The sequence below is a fragment of the Diabrotica virgifera genome, chromosome 4 (assembly GCF_917563875.1).
Source record: "Diabrotica virgifera virgifera chromosome 4, PGI_DIABVI_V3a".
NCBI lineage: Eukaryota > Metazoa > Arthropoda > Insecta > Coleoptera > Chrysomelidae > Diabrotica > Diabrotica virgifera.
In genome coordinates, this window is record NC_065446.1 from 140,164,882 (window position 1) to 140,184,709 (window position 19,828).

The window sequence follows — 19,828 nt, forward strand, 5'->3', positions numbered from 1 at the left end:
TGCATGGAAAAAAGTTTTTTTAGGTTTTTTGGATCATTCCAAACAGAAAAGGTCTTTAGTGACTTTTTTCTAAAAATGATAGTTTTTGACATATAAGCGATTAAAAATTGAAAAATTGCGAAATCGGCCATTTTTAACCCTCACAGACTATGTGAAAAACTGAAAATTTGAATGTTGCCAAGGTACGTAGATATTCTTTAAACATCGATTGATGAAACCCCGAAGAGTTTTTTGCAATACAATATTCAAAACTCCTTTGTTTTTTAATTGCGAATCAAGCGTGCGCGACACTATTTTCCACCGACATATGGTGCAAATGAAAGGAATAAATTCGTTATTTCGAAAATCGGCGACTTTAAGGAAAAATCCCGAAACAGGTCGTTTTTTATTTTTAAGTTATGATATTGTGGCATATATGGTATACTAGTGACGTCATTCGTCTGGGCGTGATGACGTAATCGATGATTTTTTTAAACGAGAATAGGGGTCGTGTGGTAGCTCGTTTGAAAGGTTCTTCAATTCTCTATCAAGTAATATAAACATTTACATCATTTTTTATACAGGGTGCCCTTCTACTTCTTTTTTTGTCAAATAATTTAATTTAATAAAAATTTTTTGGACACCCTTTTATAAATAATTATGTAAATGTTTATATTACTGAATAGAGAATTGAAGAACCTTTCAAATGAGCTAGCACACGACCCCTATTCTCATTTAAAAAAATCAGCGATTACGTCACCACGTCCAGATGGATGACGTCACTAGTATACCATATATGCCACAATATCATAACTTAAAAATAAAAATCGACCTGTTTCGGGATTTTTCCTTAAAGTCGCCGGTTTACGAAATAACGAATTTATTCCTTTCATTTGCACCATACTGTCGGTGGAAAATAGTGTCGTGCACGCTTGATTAGCAATTAAAAAACAAAGGAGTTTTAAATATTGTATTGCAAAGAACTCTTCGGAATTTCATCAATAGATGTTTAAAGAATATCTATCTACCTTGGCAACATTCAAATTTTCAGCTTTTCACATAGTTTTTGACGGATAAAAATGGCCGATTTCGCAATTTTTCAATTTTTAATCGCTTATATGTCAAAAACTATCATTTTTAGAGAAAAGTCACTACAGACCTTTTCTCTTTGGAATGATCCAAAAAACCTAAAAAAACTTTTTTCCGTGCAAAAAAAATAATTTTAGGAAAAAAAACAAAAAAAAAAGTTTAAAAAATTTTTGACCACTTTTTGGTCCTGGCAACATGCAAATTTGTTAAAAGGAGTCCTTTTTGAGTAAGATTGTGCAAAGAATCCGAATTAGAATATTTTTCCTAGCGGATGCGCAGTGGCTTTCTGGACTACTAAGCAAAATGATATTATGTTATGTGATTTCCACATTGCATCTGTCATTTTAAAAATTATTTGCTCAGTCATTTGACAACCGATTTTAAAAAATTTAATATCGCTGGATAAGTAAATGACCGTTTTTTCAAGCTACAAAAAATATACTGGGTGTTTCAATAAAAAAAGTCAACAACGGTTTTTTCCAAAAATCCGCCATTTTTTATTTAAAAGCTACATAAAATATGGTCATTTACCTAAAAACTTGAAAGAACGGTCATTTCCCTATCCAACGATATAATTTTTTTTTTAAAATCGGTGGTCAAATGACTGAGCAATTAATTTTTAAAATGAGAGATGCAATTTGGAAATCACATAACATAATATCAATTTGCTTAATTATGTTATTTAGGTAAGTGATATCCACGTTGCCCCTCTCATTTTAAAAATTAATTACTCAGTGATTTGACAACCGATTTTGAAAAACTTTATATCGTTGGATAGGTGAATGACTTTTCTTTCAATTTACAAAAAAATATACTGGGTGTTGCATTAAAAAAAGTCAACAACGTTTTTTTCAAAAATCCGCCATTTTTTTTTTCGTATTTGAAAGCGATATAAAAAATTCAGTCCATTTAGACAAAACTTTTACTAAAATAAAACATTTCAGCGAAAACCGCATATTTCTATCTTGAGCCGTTTAGAAGTTATAGGCAGTTAAAATGGGGGAAAATATAAGTGGACACCCGGTATTGGTGGATTCATTTAAGAGATCTCGCTGCATTGCGTCCCAATGTGGATTTCAAATGATCTTGGAAATTTCACTTAAATAGATGGCTGGCTTATTTTCGCTTCAGATGTGTGCACGCTAGCTCTGCTGAGCAAGCCTGCAATGGCAGAAACAGCTATCCAGGGATTGCGCATCCCTCTGAATCGAAAACAAGCAAAAACCGTCTTTTACTTTTCTATCTTTACTCAGATTTGAGTACTAGGAAGTACTCAAGAGACTTCTCAGTTCATACAAAATATTACTAAATTAAACAAAAATGTTGTCGCTTAGTGAAAAAATTCTTCTAATAATTTAATTTAATCTGACTCATTCATATCGGCAATTCAGACATTTTAAAGTAGAAGACTTTAAAACGATATTGCCAATATTTATGAGTCGCGTTTCTGGGACGACTTTATTGAAAGACTTCGAAAAAAGTCAAAGTTTTCAACTGAATAAAATATTTAAAAATATAATATCAAATTGAAAACTTATTGGACCATTTTCCTGGTAACACCTCCACGGCCTCTAAAAATTGCAAGCCAGATGGATGCTGCCAAAAAGACAAGAGGGAATTCTAAAACTTGCAATTCACAACCCCGTTTGTTCACCGTGGTAAAATCTAACGGAAAATGGACCTAGTTACTCAATAGGAGTAATACTAATATGAAATAAAAATGTATACCATATATACCAAAAACTGTCTTAATTTTCAATTAGTTCAAGCAACCTATGCATTCTCTGATGAGCCTCTAATAAGAGGCGAAATCGTCGATTAGATTGCTGGTTTGCGCTCTTGAACTAAGTGAAAATTAAGACAGTTTTGGCTTCGCATTGCAACTGAATAAAAATGGTATACATTTTTATTTAATATTAGTGTTACTCCTACTGAGTAACTAGGTCCATTGTCCGTTGAAATTTACCACGGTGAACAGACGGGGTTGTGAATTGCAAGTTTTAGAATTTCCTCTTGTCTTCTTTGCAGCATCCATCTGACTTGCAATTTTTAGAGGCCGTAGAGGTGTTACCAGGAAAATGGTCCAATAAGTTTTCAATTTGATATTATATTTTTAAATATTTTATTAGGTTGACAACTTTAACTTTTATTTAGCAGATGCCGCTAGGCAGCTACTACCATCACGTTCGTTGCAATACGGAGACTAGCCGGCTGAAGATTTTAACTTGGGTCAGACATAGCAATCTATGCATTCTCTGATGAGCCTCTAATAAGAGGCGAAATCGTCGATTAGAGTGCTAGTTTGCGCTCTCTGAACTGAGTGAAAATTAAGACAGTTTGGCCTTCACATCGCCTAGTGAGAACAATAGTGGCGAAACTCGAAAATTAACGTTTTTGTGTTAAGTCCATCAATCGACATCTAAATATGCCCTCTTTTATGTGCAATATCGGCTAACCATTATTTAATTTCCTTATTACTAGAGGGCGCCTACAAGTCTTTATGGTATTGTTAATTTGTCAAATATTTTGATGCATTAACGACGAAAGCACACCAAACTTAATATCAATACTGGCGAATCTGTAATTACGCCGTGCCTACATGGATTTGAAACATTAGATATTTTATTAAAGATAGTAGTAGGTACAATGTGCAATAGTGGCGAATAAGCACTTTTGTCTGTGTGGTCGTTTTTGCTTTTGTGTTTTTTTTTTATAAAACTTCTTACGGAGACACTCAGTTTCAATCGTTCTTAGGTACTTAGAAATAGCAAATCAAGAAAGCGTCTATCCACTTTGGATCAGTATTGTTTAATTCCACACTATCGAGAACCAATATTCATTTCTAAAAAGAAGTCTTACAAAATAAATCAATTCCTTCTACCCACAATCATTTCTTTAGTAGTTTGAAATACGAAACATACGTGAGTGAAATGATGAATATAATTTTACTATTCATAGTTCTTTTGCTTACTTTTATCTTTTATCATGTTTATCGTTTTCATAATTATTACTTAAGATCATATTTTGTTATTTTTCTATTGTACTTTAGTTTCATTTTGCGCATAACTGGTGTGTACAATAAAATATTTTATTTGATGCGTTTAATTTATTTTTAAAAGTAGATTTTTTAATTATTTAAAACAGAAACTAAACTGTTGTAGTATAGTAGTATTAAAGTATAGTGGCGAAACATCAAATTAAACATCTTCGATAATGCAATAATGGCGTAACACAGAAAAAAAAATCAAAAATAAATACAATATCCATCTTTTCTTCAAATAAAATTACTTCAACTAATTGGTTTACATATCTAGAAAGCACATTATTAGAAAAATTTTGCAAAATGATTACCTATAAGTCAGTTACACTGTTTAGCACTTTCATCAAAACTTCAAATACGATTATCTCTAAATGTTCATTTTGAAGTTTCGTCACTATTGTTCTCACCAGGCGACATTGCAACTGAATAAAAATCGTATACATTTTTACTTTTATAGTTCATTCGATTACATGAAATTTAATCTCAATTTTAACTCAAGAATATCCGTCATAAAAAAAATCATAGCACGTGATTTGTCTTTAAAGAGACAACCACATGTATTGTCAGCATTTCAACTCATAAAATATTGGCAATATCATTTAAAAGTCTTCTAGTTTAAAATGTATAATGTATGTCTGAATTGCCGATATGAATGAGTCAGATTAAATTAAATTATTAGAAGAATTTTTTTACTAAGCAACAACATTTTTGTTTAATTTAGTAATACCTACTTTGTTTTTTGAGAACGACGTCCGAGGTGGAAGTCGCAACGTCAATAAAATCAATTTTTAAGTTCAATTGCGACTTATTTCCCATTTAGAATAATAAATTACATAAATGCCAGAAAGAAATAGCTTCAGAACAATACTAGTCTCTTACACATGTCTCTTATACTCTCTTATACTTGTTACTCTCTTATACATGTCTCTCACACTCTTTACATATTCTTCGCGGACTCCTTTCTTTAGCTTTATAGTTATTTCTCATACCATCAACTAGGATTTTTGGAAAATATTAAAATTTGGAAAAGTGGTGAAGTATTGAAAATTTGTTTTAAAATTAACTAAAACATTTTCAGTTTTAAAAAGCGCCAAATTGACATTTTTTATGCGATCAAAAAACCCCTAATTAATGGTATAAAAAATGACTAATATTTCAATAATAACTTTGAAATTTTCTGTTTTAGGATCTCTATTAGTCCCTCGATTTTAGGAACGTATAAGAATGTAGTTTATAATATGTACCATATTGTGTTCTTGGCCAGAATCAAAGAGTCTGCCCCTTCGTTCATTCATTTCTCCCAGGCCATATTTCCCTACACGATCTGATCTATGCCTTTTACGAATTTTGGCATTAAAATCATTCTTCATTATCATATTCTATTTCTGCAGTGGATGCATATAACTATATTAGGGGAATATTAAATGGGTGGCGCGCCGCTGGAAGGGCAGTATTTTGTTATTTATTAGGACAAAGTTGAGGACATATTCTAATTCCAAAGCTATAAAAATTCCTACTCGATTTCTATCTTGTGAATCACCGTTATCATTTCCACTATAATATAATATACCATCTTTATATCTGCATGTGTCTGAACCAGGCCATCGTATCCACAGATATATCATAAGAAACTATTTTTTGTTATTTGTTTTTAGGTTTTGTCCATCCGTGTTTCTCTATTTGGGAAGTGTAGTACCGGCGATATGGCTCCTAGAATTGGACAAAGTAGATCGAAGGTTAAAAGCTCTCGAAGAATTACCTATGAATCTGACCACGGGAGGACAACTTAAAGACCTGAACACATTCATAGGAATCGGGGTAAATACTTGATAAATAAGTTTGTCATTTTTAAATTAGTTCAGAGCTAACAGTCGAATAAAATAATATCAGAACACATTAATAAATTAGGACACAGCAAATTAATTATAAGAACTTCAGTTTCTTATGTTGCTTTTTCCCAGTAGTATCTTCTGGTTAAACAAAATGAGAATTTTCTCGTCCCATGAGGTTCCGTAAGTTTTTCATCTATTCAGTTAGTAGGAGCACCACTTTCAAAAATACGAAAAACGGGATTACTAAGGGATTTTTGAAAATTTTCCCCATTTTATAGACTTCAAAATAAATAAAATCAAGGTTTTTTAAAGTCCATTAGTATATTCAGAAATGGGAGAAACACGTCCACACCACCCAAAAACGTGGAGGTTCTTATTTGGGTCTTTTTTGGGTGTTTGAACGGTTTTCTCCCATTTTTGAATATCATAAATAACCCTTCTTCTTAAAGTGCCCATCCGCTCCGGATGTTGGCGATCATCATGGCTATCTTGACTTTGTTTACCGCAGCGCGGAACAGTTCAGTGGTAGTCGTGTTATACCACTTTCGTAAATTTTGAAGCCAGGAAATGCGTCTTCTTCCTGGTCCTCTTTTACCATTTACCTTCCCTTGGAGAATCAGTTCTAGATATTCTAATTTTTTTGTTTTGATGGTTATGATGATAATTTCAAACTCTTTTCCCATTCTACGCAGAACTTCCACACTAGTAATTCGGTCAACCCAGGATATTAGTGATTTTGATTATAGTTACTTTCGAGTATTCGTTACAAATCGTTACTTTTGTATAAAGTAATCATTTACAGTATTCGTTACTTTGATTACTTTTGTATTTGAGTACCGGTAATCATATCGAGAATCGTGTTTCTCAGTAGGTAGGTATTTTGTATAAAGTAATCATTTACAGTATTCGTTACTTTGATTACTATGATTACTTTTGTTACTTTTGTATTTGAGTACCGGTAATCATATCGAGAATCGTATTTGTCAGTAGGTAGGTATTTTGTATAAAGTAATCATTTATAGTATTCGTTACTTTGATTACTTTTGTTACTTTTATATTTGAGTACCGGTAATCATATCGAGAATCGTATTTCTCAGTGGGTAAGTATTTTGTATAGGTATTCCGATATAATAACGACCTTCACCGATCTGTTTAAGGGATAAAAATGATTTTATTACTATGATTACCTTTGTCACTTTTGTATTTGAGTACCGGTAATCATATCGAGAATCGTATTTCTCAGTAGGTACGTTTGTATAGGTATTCCGATATAACAACGACCTTCACCAATTTGTTTAAGGGATAAAAATGATTTGATTACTATGATTACTTTTGTTACTTTTGTATTTGAATACCGGTAATCATATCGAGAATCGTATTTCTCAGTTGGTAGGTATTTTGTATAGGTATCCCGATATAATAACGACCTTCACGAAGTACGAAGTAATAAGAGTAATCAACGTAATCAAAGTAGATACAATAGTCGTTACTAGCTCTGATACGATTGGTACGAAGTAACGAAGTAATCAGAGTAATCAAAGTAATGATTTGCCTCTCTGTATAGTAATCGTTACTTTCGGTATTCGTAAGTAACGAGTACTTTGTAACGAATAATTACTTTTTCAACATCACTACAGGATATACGTAAGATCAGCCTATAACACCACATTTCGACAGCTTCGAGTCGATTTATAGATGCAGCAGTTAGTGTCCACGCTTCCATTTCGTAGAGCACAACTGTGAATATGTAGCATTTCAACAGACGGTATTTTGTTTTTATTAATGATATGTCCCGACTGTTGAAAATGGGTCTCATTCTAACGTATGCTGCTTTCGCTTTCATTATTCGCTGATTAGTTTTTGTTGAGTGGTCCCACTGGCTATTTAAATTCGTGCCCAGGTATGTATATTGCTCAACTCTTTCGATATTTTGTTGGTTGAAGAGCTCAGTTACTTCAAATTATACAGTGTTAGTCAAAATTCCGGTCCCCCTCGTATCTTTTGAACAGTTATACTTATAATAGTGAAATTTGGAGGGAGGAAGTTATATAGGCATATTAATAATAGACCAGGCTAGGGATATGCCACTCAATGCATCGGGGTGTATCGCCAATATCAATTACGGTGGTCTAGCTATCTTTGTCTGTCGTACGAGTGTGAGCGTATCACCAAGGGGTGGGAGTAATGGAACGACACAGACGCAGAGGCAGCGGCCATCATATGCTAGAGAGAGAAAGCTAAGCACCGCTCTAGAGAGATAGATAGACCACCGACCCGAACTGCTTCGCGTTACGCTATTTTTCGGACCTTGCCTAATCTATCTGCTACTATATATATGGGAAATTAACGGACGTAGCCTTCTCAACTAATCATAACAGGTGACCTAAAGCAGGAAACCCATTATGAACGCCTGGCTCGGCACAGCCCGGTACGGCACAAGACAGGCCGGTACGTCCAAAAATCAATTTGTAACGGCCGGCACGGCACGGCATCTGAAAAATGATAATTTTCTATCGAGAGCTCGTCGGAAGAAGAGGTTATAATAATATAAAATCAATGGGAAATTCACAGTAGCTGGCTGTATACCATAGTTTAAAACTCATACAAAAGTAAAAAGTTCAAGTTGTTCAAAAACATCTGTTGATCTGGGCCCATTGAACTGGCAAGAACCTAGCATTTCTTCGAGTAGGGAACCATGTTGCCCTTTGAGCATGTATATAATTTCATCCATTAACATCGACTTGTAGTCACCATATTTTGTCAAACAATACTATGTAAACCATATATTATGAGGTTACCACTTTAAATTCGCGAACTCAATCGACTATTTATAGGTGGCTGTGCAGTTGCATGAAAATGGCCGATGTAATTGGGATCACGTATTTTGTTATAATTAATATATTGTTATTGATGTAATTAATTAATATAAATAAATTATTAATTAAATGAATATATCCGACAAGCTTTCAAACGACGTTCATACATAGGTTAACGGATGATTTGTTTATATTTTCATTCCAATTCCTCTAGTTCCAAATAAGCGGCAGCACCCTCGCTTGAGCTCGCGAATAGTGTGCTAGTTCAAATTACTCAGTAGAATGCACTGAAGATGTTCTAATTTAGAACGAAAACGTTTTGCAATCCTTTTGGATGACATTTTATGAAGTTTTTTAATAAACGGTTTTATACCAATATACAACTTGAAGTTTTTACTTCTGTATGAATTATAATAATAAGTGCAATTTGTGTTGAGATTGATACAGACGAAAATGCAAAATTACATCGGTTTTGGATGCACGAAATATCAAACAAAAGAAGATAATATGGCGAGTTTCATCAACATTTTCGAATGCCTCAAACCAAACTTTATATTTCCGTATTTCAAAACAAACAACGCGCTTTAAATTAAAAAATCAACATATGTCTGCTTACTACCAACAATTAAGACGCACTGGCCGTTCGACTTCAACGGATTTTATTCTCATCGGAGAATTCCGGCCGTTCCGTTTGCATGCTGGACTGAGCCGAACCGACCTGACCGCTCATAATGGGTTAAGTTGCATTTAAATGTATACGAATGAATTTGGTCTGTCCTGAGTCGTATCGGGCTGTGCCGAGCCGGTCGTTCATAATGGGTTTCCTGTTTAATAGTGACAGATGATGTTACAGAGCCACTGTGATAGATAATTTTAAATGGGACCTTATGACAAGTGATACCTCGTTTGAAAGGTATAAATATCTTTAAATACCTATTTTGAAAAATATCGAAAAATACCTATTTAATCATACTAATTTTATTTGAGTTTAAGCTCATTTTCATGAACAAAATAAATAAATACTAAGATTGTAGTTTCGCATTTAATTAATAAATATTTAAACGTCTGCCTCTGGGTAATTGTCAAAAAGTTGACGTTTTTCAATTCTCTAATTATTTTTACGTCAACTACAATTTTAATACAAGTACCTACTAATTTTGTTTTGGTTTAGGCTGATATGAATCTGATGAATATATTCTAATATAATTAATAAAAATTCTAACGTCCGCCTTTGGTTACTTCGTTCTTGTCAAAAAAGTAGACCCTAGTTGTCCTTACGTCAACGTCAACTTTTTTGACAAGTGACCATAGGCGGACGTTTAAATTTTTATAAATGAAATGCAAAACTACAATTTAATATTTATTTAATTTATTCATAAAAATAAGCTTAAACTTAAACATAATTAGTATGACCGAATAGGTATTTTCAATACCTTTCAAACGAGGTATCACTTGTCATAAGGTCCCATTTAAAATTATCTATCACAGTGGCTCTGTAACGTCATCTGTCACTATTACGTCACCTGTTATGACTAGTTGAGAAGCCTACGTCCGTTTATTTCCTCCCTCCGAATTTTACTATTATAAGTACCTAGTATAACCGTTCAAAAGAGATGAGGATACTGACCGGACTTTCACTAGTACTGTATTGTACATACAGTATGGTGTATGGTGCAAATAAAAGGAATAAATTCATTATTTCGTAAACCGGTGACTTTAAGGAAAAATCCCGAAACAGGTCGATTTTTATTTTTAAGTTATGATATTGTGGCATATCTGGTATACTAGTGACGTCATCCATCTGGGCGTGATGACGTAATCGATGATTTTTTAAATGAGAATAGGGGTCGTGTGCTAGCTCATTTGAAAGGTTATTCAATTCTCTATTCAGTAATATAAACATTTACATAATTATTTATACAGGGTGTCCAAAAAATTTTTATTAAATTAAATAATTTGACAAAAGAAGAAGAATGTGTGTAATTTATTTAATTCAAAATACAATTTACTGCTTTCACAAATCAGAAAACAAAGTTCATTTCACAAATAAACATTGCTTTTCGCTCAAATTAAATGTTCAAACTTCTAAGAGGCAGGTGGCTGCCGGGAGCTTGCTTGAACATTAAATTTAATCGAAAAGCAATGTTTATTTGTGAAATAAACATTTTTTAGTTTTCGGGTAACAGTAAAATGTATTTTGAATTAAATAAATTACATACATTCTTCTTTTTTTGTCAAATAATAATTTAATTTAATAAAAAATGTTTGGACACCATGTATAAATAATTATGTAAATGTTTATATTACTGAATAGAGAATTGAAGAACCTTTCAAATGAATTAGCACACGACCCCTATTCTCATTTAAAAAAATCATCGATTATGTCATCACGCCCAGATGGATGACGTCACTAGTTATACCATATATGCCACAATATCATAACTTAAAAATAAAAATCGACCTCTTTCGGAATTTTTAATTAAAGTCACCGGTTTACGAGATAACGAATTTATTTATTTGATTTGCACCATACTGTATATTTATATAGGTACAAAATATAATGTTCTTGAACTCCTAAGTAGAGCATAGAGCTTCAGTGAAAACACGCCATCGGGTTCTATTTTGCGCTAGGACGTTCACCTCATTCCAAGACTTTCCTTGGTTTCTTATCTCTTCCATGATGGATCTTCTCCAATTTTGTGCTGGGCGACCTCTCTTTCTTTTTCCTTGGGAATTCCACTCTAGGACAGTTTTTGCAATACTGGAACTATCTTTTCGGAGTGTGTGACCTATCCAGCCCTACTTTACGGACTTTATTTCATTTTCTACCCTCGTCTGTTGGGTCAAGTGTACCAGATCTTCGTTTCTAATCGTGTTTGGCCGGAAAATACGGACAATTCTTCGTAGACATTAAAATTTGTTAACAAAGACCTGCAATTTGTCTGTAAGGGATTTTGTCCAGGTTTCACATCCACAGAGTAGAACAGACATAACATTTGACTGGAATATTCGGTTCTTTGTATTTGTAGTATATTCCCCAGACCTCCAAACAGGGTTAAGCATGCTGAATGCTTATTAAGCTTTTCGTATCCTCAAACGAACATCGTCTTCTGTACCTCCGCTTTCTGTTATGACACTTCCAAGATACATAAAGTTTTCCACATTTTCTACCTGCATGTTGTCGATATTAAATAGCGTGTTATTCCTTGCATTTATTCTCGTGGATTTGGTTTTACTAATATTGATTTTCAAACCTATTTTATTGGTCTCAGTGGAAAGTGTTTCCAATTGGTCGGCTACATCCTGGAACCTGAAATTTGGTACAGCTCTCGAGTCCTGTTGTGTTGTGCAGCTGTTTCTGCTTATTTTGCAAGTTCTTCAGCCACTTTCTTTTGTCTCTTCTTGCATTCCTTTTAACTGCTTTATTTAGTGTTTCATATTCTTGTTGTCGGTTTGTTCTTCCTTCTACAGTTCTTGCTTGCAAGATATCTTTGTTTCGTTGTTTTCTTTTCTCGATAAGATTCCAAGTTTCATCTGATATCTATTCCTTTCTATCTTTCTTCTTTTTTACCTAGCTTGTCTTCAGCTATTTCTGTCAAAACAGCTGCCAAATCTTTCCAGCTATTTACTTCACGTTCTCTTGTTTTTACTTGAAGCTCCTCCCTAAACATGTGTTTTCCTGGGAGCGTTTTAATTTGTTTAAATTAAATGTGGGTCTGTTGGTGTTTCTTGTGATTTTGTTTTGTGCCATCTTGATTTTAATAGTACCAATTAAGAGATGGTGGTCACTTGCGATGTCTGCTCCTCTTTTATTACGTACATCAAGAAGAGATGATCTCCATCTTTTTGATACGGCGATGTGGTCTATTTGATTTTCTCTTGTATGACCAGGTGCAGTCCATGTTACCTTGTGAATATTTTTATGTGGGAAGGTGGTTCCACCAATAACTAAACGATGATTGGAGCAAAAATTTGTAAAGCGCTCTCCATTTTCATTCATCACTCCCAGATCATGTTTTCTAATTACGGTTTCTAAATTAATATTGTCTTAAAATAAAATTAATGGGAAAATCCCAATAGTTGGCTGTATACCATAGTTTAAAAAAAACCTATACAGAAGTAAAAACTTCAAATTGTATTTTGGTATAAAATCGTTTATTAAAAAACTATCTAAAAGTCATCCACATGGATTGCAAAACGTTTTCGTTCTGAACAGAACATCTTCAGTGCATTCCGCAAAGTAGTTGTAACTAGCACACCAGTGAAGGTGGTAACTTCATAATATATGGCTTACATTATAACTTTTGATAAAATATTGTGACTACAAGTCGATGTTAGATGCAACATGCTTCCCTGCTCGAAAAAACTAGGTACTTGCCATTTGAATTAGCACAGACCAACTTCAGTTGGCCTGTGCTAATTCAAATGGCAAGTACCTAGTTTTTTCGAGCAGGGAAGCATGTTGCTCTTTGGGCACATACATAATTTAATCTTGTAACATCGACTTGTAGTCACAATATTTTATCAAAAGTTATAATGTAAGCCATATATTATGAAGTTACCACCTTCATTGGTGTGCTAGTTACAACTACTTTGCGGAATGCACTGAAGATGTTCTGTTCAGAACGAAAACGTTTTGCAATCCATGTGGATGACTTTTAGATAGTTTTTAAATAAACGATTTTATACCAAAATACAATTTGAAGTTTTTACTTCTGTATAGGTTTTTTTTTAATATTGTCTTCTCCAACTTTAGCCTTCATTTCGCCCATCACTATTAGGATATCGCTTTTGTTTACTTATTGGGTCCTTTAACATGGGTATATGAATTAAATTATTTTTTTTGTCAATATAAATATAGTCCAATAATATATGTATAATCAAATCCTGAATTCAAGTTTACTTTCATATAATACCTTCCATTTCAGTAAGTATAGCTTTTACAATATAAAATGAAGTGTTTAATGATTTTTTCTTTTAAAATACATAATAATTAGTACCCGTACTTATTAGTAAGTAACTAATTTTTCAATTTCAATACTGTATAATATGATTTGGTATTGCATTTGAAAAGAAACCAATAAATATTCAAAATGGTCGGGATTTTTGCTTATGCGAGTATTGTTGCATTGTAACGGTCCACCCGTTATAATATCATTTTTAGCGCTTTAATTATTTTTAAAATTATTTTCTCTTGACCGCTTAATTAAATTTCTCTAATTTTCTGGTAATTCTCCATTTAGAAATATTATTTTCTCTTATATTTTAAGAAAATTATTTATTTTCAATACGTCACCATTAAACCAATTTAAAACTATCTTTTGGATTTGTTGGATTGGCAGCGGCCCTCTGGTGGTCAACATTTTTCGCGTTCTGAGATAAATTTGACATTTCCTAGTGGGAGACGTCAAGTTCACTGACCACTGGATTTGTGAGCCCGGAATAGGTAGGTCACAGTACTCACATGTCGGAATCTTTCCCTTAAGTACTAAGCCTTTATTGGGAAATAAAGTTCCCTAGGATGTACATGTTCACAGTGTTTTCCCAGAATCCACCCAGTGTTTTATAGAGGAAAACAGTAATGAAGAACTGAGAGATCCGCCTTTTGGGGAAATAATACACTACAACATGGAAAGTCATAGACCCTCATCCACCTGAGAGGAACCTATTCCGGCTCCAGTCAGTCAACCTGGGAGCAAGCTGGAGCGTTTCAGCTTAATTTTCATTTTTTTACACCTGGACTTACAGGAGGTTCAGTTTTTGCACCACCAAGGTGCTCATTTTCCGATATGATGTAGCAACCTTTTGAGAAGTCAGTTGGGATTGTTTGGGAACAATGAGTGTTTGTGATAACTTTTTGTATATGGTGTTTCATATCACAGACATTTGGTTAATGTATGTATTACGTTTATTAATTATTTTTCTCAAGATTTAGCTTGAATTTATTTGCTGTTTAATATAGGTACATATAAGGTTAGTAGGTTCCCAAACTGTTGATCTACGGTAAGTTCTTGTGCACAGGAATAAGCCTAGAAAATTAGATTTTTATACTTTATTATTGGTTTAATATTTATTTTGTAATATTACTTGCTTTTTTCCCAAATATTTATTTGTTTATTCGCTTTATTCCATTTGTTCGGATAATTTAGGTCATCGTTCGTTATTTATTTATTAATTCATTTTGCTTAATTCATTATTGTATTTTCTCTTCGTCAGGCTTGTGCCTATTTATTTATATATTTTAAATATTTTTCGGGTTTTAATATAGTTGTATGTAGCAAGCCTACTATAACCATTTGGTAAAGAGGACTCATGTGAGTTGTACCCTATGTGTAAGTAAAAGGTACTTATGTAAATTTTGTAACAGGTAACAGTATTGTTGTTATCTTAGATATAACTTTTGTCATGTATAACTTTTGTATAACTTTTGTCATGTTAGAGTCACAGTATATGCTATGTCTAACTCAGAGATTGCTAAAAATCTAGTAGTTATTTTTAATGAATGTTTATTTAGTTTGCATATCAGTTATTCTTATTTCCTTTATATTTACATTTACCTATATATTTAATATATTTAATATTTGACAGGAGTGTAAGAAACCTGGGAGAGTGATCGAAGATCATTTTCTTGGCGCCCATGATTTGTTAGTTTTATTTAATTGGTTCTTCTTTAATTAACACTTTATTCATTTTTATACATTTTCAGAATATTATTCTTATCTTATTATTTCACCTTTTAGTCATCAGCATCTACTTCGAGCTACTGTTCTTCGACAGGAATGCAAACGAGCCGTATTCATCCTTGAGTGTCAAGTTGTTCTCTTGCATCTCTTGCTAGCCCAACTCTATTCAGTTTGCCTCTGTCTCTTCATATTTCTACTACTATCCCTTTTAATATCCCCTTCTCTTCACTTCTACATCCTTCTACTTTCCTCCAGTAATACTACTGAAAAGTAGTATTTTTCCTACTGCGGCTTCTCAACGTAGAAGCCACTTCACTCTCTTCCTTACACCTCATCTATTTTCATTTTTGTCCCACTAGTTACTCTCTTTTTCCTTACTTCTGTTGGAGTACTCCAACAGAAGTAAGGAATAAGTTTCTCTTTACTTTCACTCCAACAGAAGTTCTTCTTTCTATTTGTTTCACTGGCGCCCAACGTGGGGCCAACCTTTTATGGTTCTAAGACAGTAGTTTTTTTAGTTCATTTCTTTTTCTTTTATGTGAATATTCTGTATTATTTCTTTTTGAGATCTTTGTATATATGTTCTTTCTGATTTATTTTTGTCCTTAACTTTTATTAATACTAAACAGGTAGACTTATACTACTTTTCTTTGTTTTCGATTAATTTATTTTCGATACCTCATTTTTAGTTTTAGTGGTACAGCTCATATTTTATTTTGAATTTTGTATTTTTATTGGAAACTTATTTATGTATTTAAAATGAGTATACATAACTGACATTATGTTTTATTATTATGGATTTTTAGTCCTTCTACCAATGGTAGTATGTTTGCACGTACAATTAATCGTTGACTTTATGCATACATTTTTTTTTCTAGTATGGTTGTATCTGATACATAACTAGAAATCATTTTCAGTATTTGGGTATTTTATTTACTTTATTGACTTGATTATTTATATATTTTGCTGGCATTTTTGATTTGTTGGTGTGTCGCTAATATTGTATCCATAATATATATTTGTCGTACAAACTTTAGATTATATTTTATATTTGTTATTTTTGATATTTGGGTTATTTGTTAAGACAGGCACACACCACAAAGCAATATCAGTCCAGATATTAGTTTCTACACATGATACGTTGAATTCGCATGGTTCGGATGATTACAGATGGTCATCCACACAAATTTTTTCTCTTTAATTGGTAGTGTTAAACATAACAATTATAATTATTGGTATAGTAAAGCAGTTCCATTATCCTTCTCACCTTCTAATTTGTTAATGTTGATAATAATATTATATCAATGTGGGTACCCTAATATAATGCTTATATAAACCAAATACTTTGGGTTGAGATTTAAATATAAATTCTTTGTTAGCTAAGAAACATTGATAATAGTCCTTATTTGTCTGTTAAGTTTTTAGAACAATACTCAGAAGAAGATTGACTTAACAGTGTTGTTTGAGCCAATCTCTTCTTCGGTTTTGCGTTTAGCTCCCTTTTTATTAGTATATTTTAATCTAATGTTTTTAATCATCAAGTCGTGCAGGTACCTACATTTCATCGACTTCATCTTTTTGGCTTTGTTGTTGATGACTTTTAATTTATTACTTATTAATTTAACTATTATGTAGTACTCTGATGTATGAGCTTATCATTTTGTTTCATTATTAATGGTGCACTTTTAAATATGTAGACTCAGACAAGTACGTTGGTTTAATATTGATATTTTGTATGGAACTATGGAACTTATTATATTGTACACTACAATATCTCAGTTTATATGTTATATTTTGGATACTTGACTACTTACTATTTTTTTTGTATCACTTTTATATCTTGTTATTGGATTTGCCATATTGGAAAGATGTGGTCCTTAATTTGAGAATTTATCAACATTTGTCACGGATATCTTAAGTACGTTGTAATAATTTATATCTTTATGCCCTACAAAGTATGATTCTGGAATTAGTTTGGAAGTTTGACGTATATACGGATTCTTAAGTCTTTAAGTATGGATGTATGTATGATATATGTATATATGGATAATGTATGTATTTATAGATGGTGTATGTATGTATGGATGATTTATGTATTGATTTCTTCCTGTGGACTAGTCTGTCATTACTCTGTCAATGCTAGTGAGTGAATACGTGGGTTCGAGATTCAGCAATTGGCCATTGCTATCGATTTCGTAATCTATGTCTTCACGGCAGAGTAGGCAGATGTTTTTCCATCATGTTAATATTTCTGGTCAGGAAATGTCGGCCACATGTCCTAACCATTCTTGTGTAATTAGTCCAATTACTCCAGTTTTTTTACAAGTTGATAGGGAAGTATTTAGGTTATATTATGTCTCATACTTCATAGTATGTTTGTACTTTGACCATTGATGGATGAATATCCTAGTGTGCACGTATTTATCGATCAATGCTTAGACCATCCCTATAAATAGTAGTTCCGTTAATTTAGTGTTTGAGGTGCTTGTACAAATGAGTTGTTCTTGAGTATCTTCCCAATTCTTTCCTTAGGCATTAGTTCTGTTACTTAGATTCTGGAATATTTCCTGGATAAATCTATGTATGTGAGAACGCATGAATCTGCAGTTTTAATTAAAATTGGTTGCTTGTTCTCGTCATATTTTTTATATTTTTTATCATGGTGTCAGAGAACTTGTAAGTTCACCATCTATTTTTTTTTCGTTCTTACTTATTATTACATAATTAGTTGGTACTTTATCTGTGTCTGGGTATTCTCATACACCTGTTGTAGCAACACGCTATAGTTAGCGAAGACCAGCCACTAATTAAGTTTATGTAGTTTCTATAATACTTTAGTTAATGGATTTTGGATATTTATCTTACTTTTGGTTTAGCTTGGTTACCTCTCTGTTACTTAGTCTGGAAGTGTGATGAACACTGCCTCACACCTTTAGTAATTTTTTTTGTGACTTATTTTGATTACTTAGTTTGGATAGGTTCATATTACCGGATGAGGGTATATGTAGACCTAATTTATTTATTTTGTTCAGTATTAGTTAAAATTGGATCCAATAATTTAGTTTATTTAGTATTAGTAAGAATTGGTCCATAAATTTGCCTGATCGTTCGTCTTTGGATATGTTCTTATATAAATCTGGTGTCCATTGATAGTCCGATTCTGGATAAGTGTCCGATTCTTCATTTATTTTGTGTATTTGGTTGGATAGGTTCGTATTACCGGATGTGGGTGTACGTAGACCTGATTTGTTTATGTGATTTAGTATTGGTGTGAATTGGTCCAAAATCTTCCTGGTCGTTCTGCTTTGGATATGCTTTTATGAATCTGGTGTCCACTGATAGTCTGACTTTGGATTAAGTGTCCGATTTCACATTTATTTTGGTTATTGAGTTTTGGATTCCTTTGGTATATTTGGCATTTGTATTATTTGGCATTGGTGAGAATTGTTCCATAGATCTTCCTGATTGTTCTTCTCTGGATATACTAATATGAATCTGGTGTCCATTGTTAGTTCAATTTTGGACTAAGTGTTCAATTCTTTACTTATTTTAGTTACTGATTTTTTTTATTCACTTTGGTACATTTACTTGTGATATGGTGCGAAGTGGTTCACACCTCTGCCTGGTTGTTCCGTCCTTGGATATACCCTTTATAAATATGATGTCCATGGATAGTTCAATTTTGGTTTTAGTGCCCAATTCGACACTTAGCATTATTATGAACTTTAGTGCAATATTTAGTTTTGTTTGGGTTTTAAGCAATATTATGTTAATATTTGGTAGCAGAGAGTAACATAGTAACATCTTAGTATGAGTTTGAGTCATATATTTATTTCTTTTTCCTTGAACCTTAGTTTATGCCTAGTGGTAATCTTGGGAATCAACGTGGATTGTTAGACTATTGTAAATTTAGTTGTTAATATTTTGAAGTAAAAAAAAATTTTTGTTGATAAAAATTTTTTTTTCCCGAGTAGAAGGGGATTGTAACGGTCCACCCGTTATAATATCAATTTTAGCGCTTTAATTATTTTTAGAATTATTTTCTCTTGACCGCTTAATTAAATTTCTCTAATTTTCTGGTAATTCTCCATTTAGAAATATTATTTTCTCTTATATTTTAAGAAAATTATTTATTTTCAATATGTCACCATTAAACCAATTTAAAACTATCTTTTGGATTTGTTGGATTGGCAGCGGCCCTCTGGTGGTCAACATTCTTTCGCGTTCTGAGATAAATTTGACATTTCCTAGTGGGAGACGTCAAGTTCACTGACCACTGGATTTGTGAGCCCGGAATAGGTAGGTCACAGTACACAAATGGCGGAATCTTTCCCTTAAGTACTAAGCCTTTATTGGGAAATAAAGTTCCCTAGGATGTACATGGTGTTC

General features: G+C 32.7%; 1 protein-coding gene across 2 annotated transcripts in view; it reads left to right on the forward strand.

Annotated features, from left to right (window-relative positions):
- Nucleotides 1-19,828, forward strand: part of LOC114335267 (transmembrane protein 26) — a 261,871-nt gene that overhangs the window by 141,803 nt on the left and 100,240 nt on the right. For both annotated transcript variants that reach the window (XM_050648406.1, XM_028285484.2), the window contains exon 2: nt 5,764-5,926. In XM_050648406.1, the coding sequence (XP_050504363.1) occupies nt 5,870-5,926 (57 nt within the window). In that variant the 5' untranslated portion in view covers nt 5,764-5,869. The remainder of the gene's footprint in view (nt 1-5,763; nt 5,927-19,828) is intronic.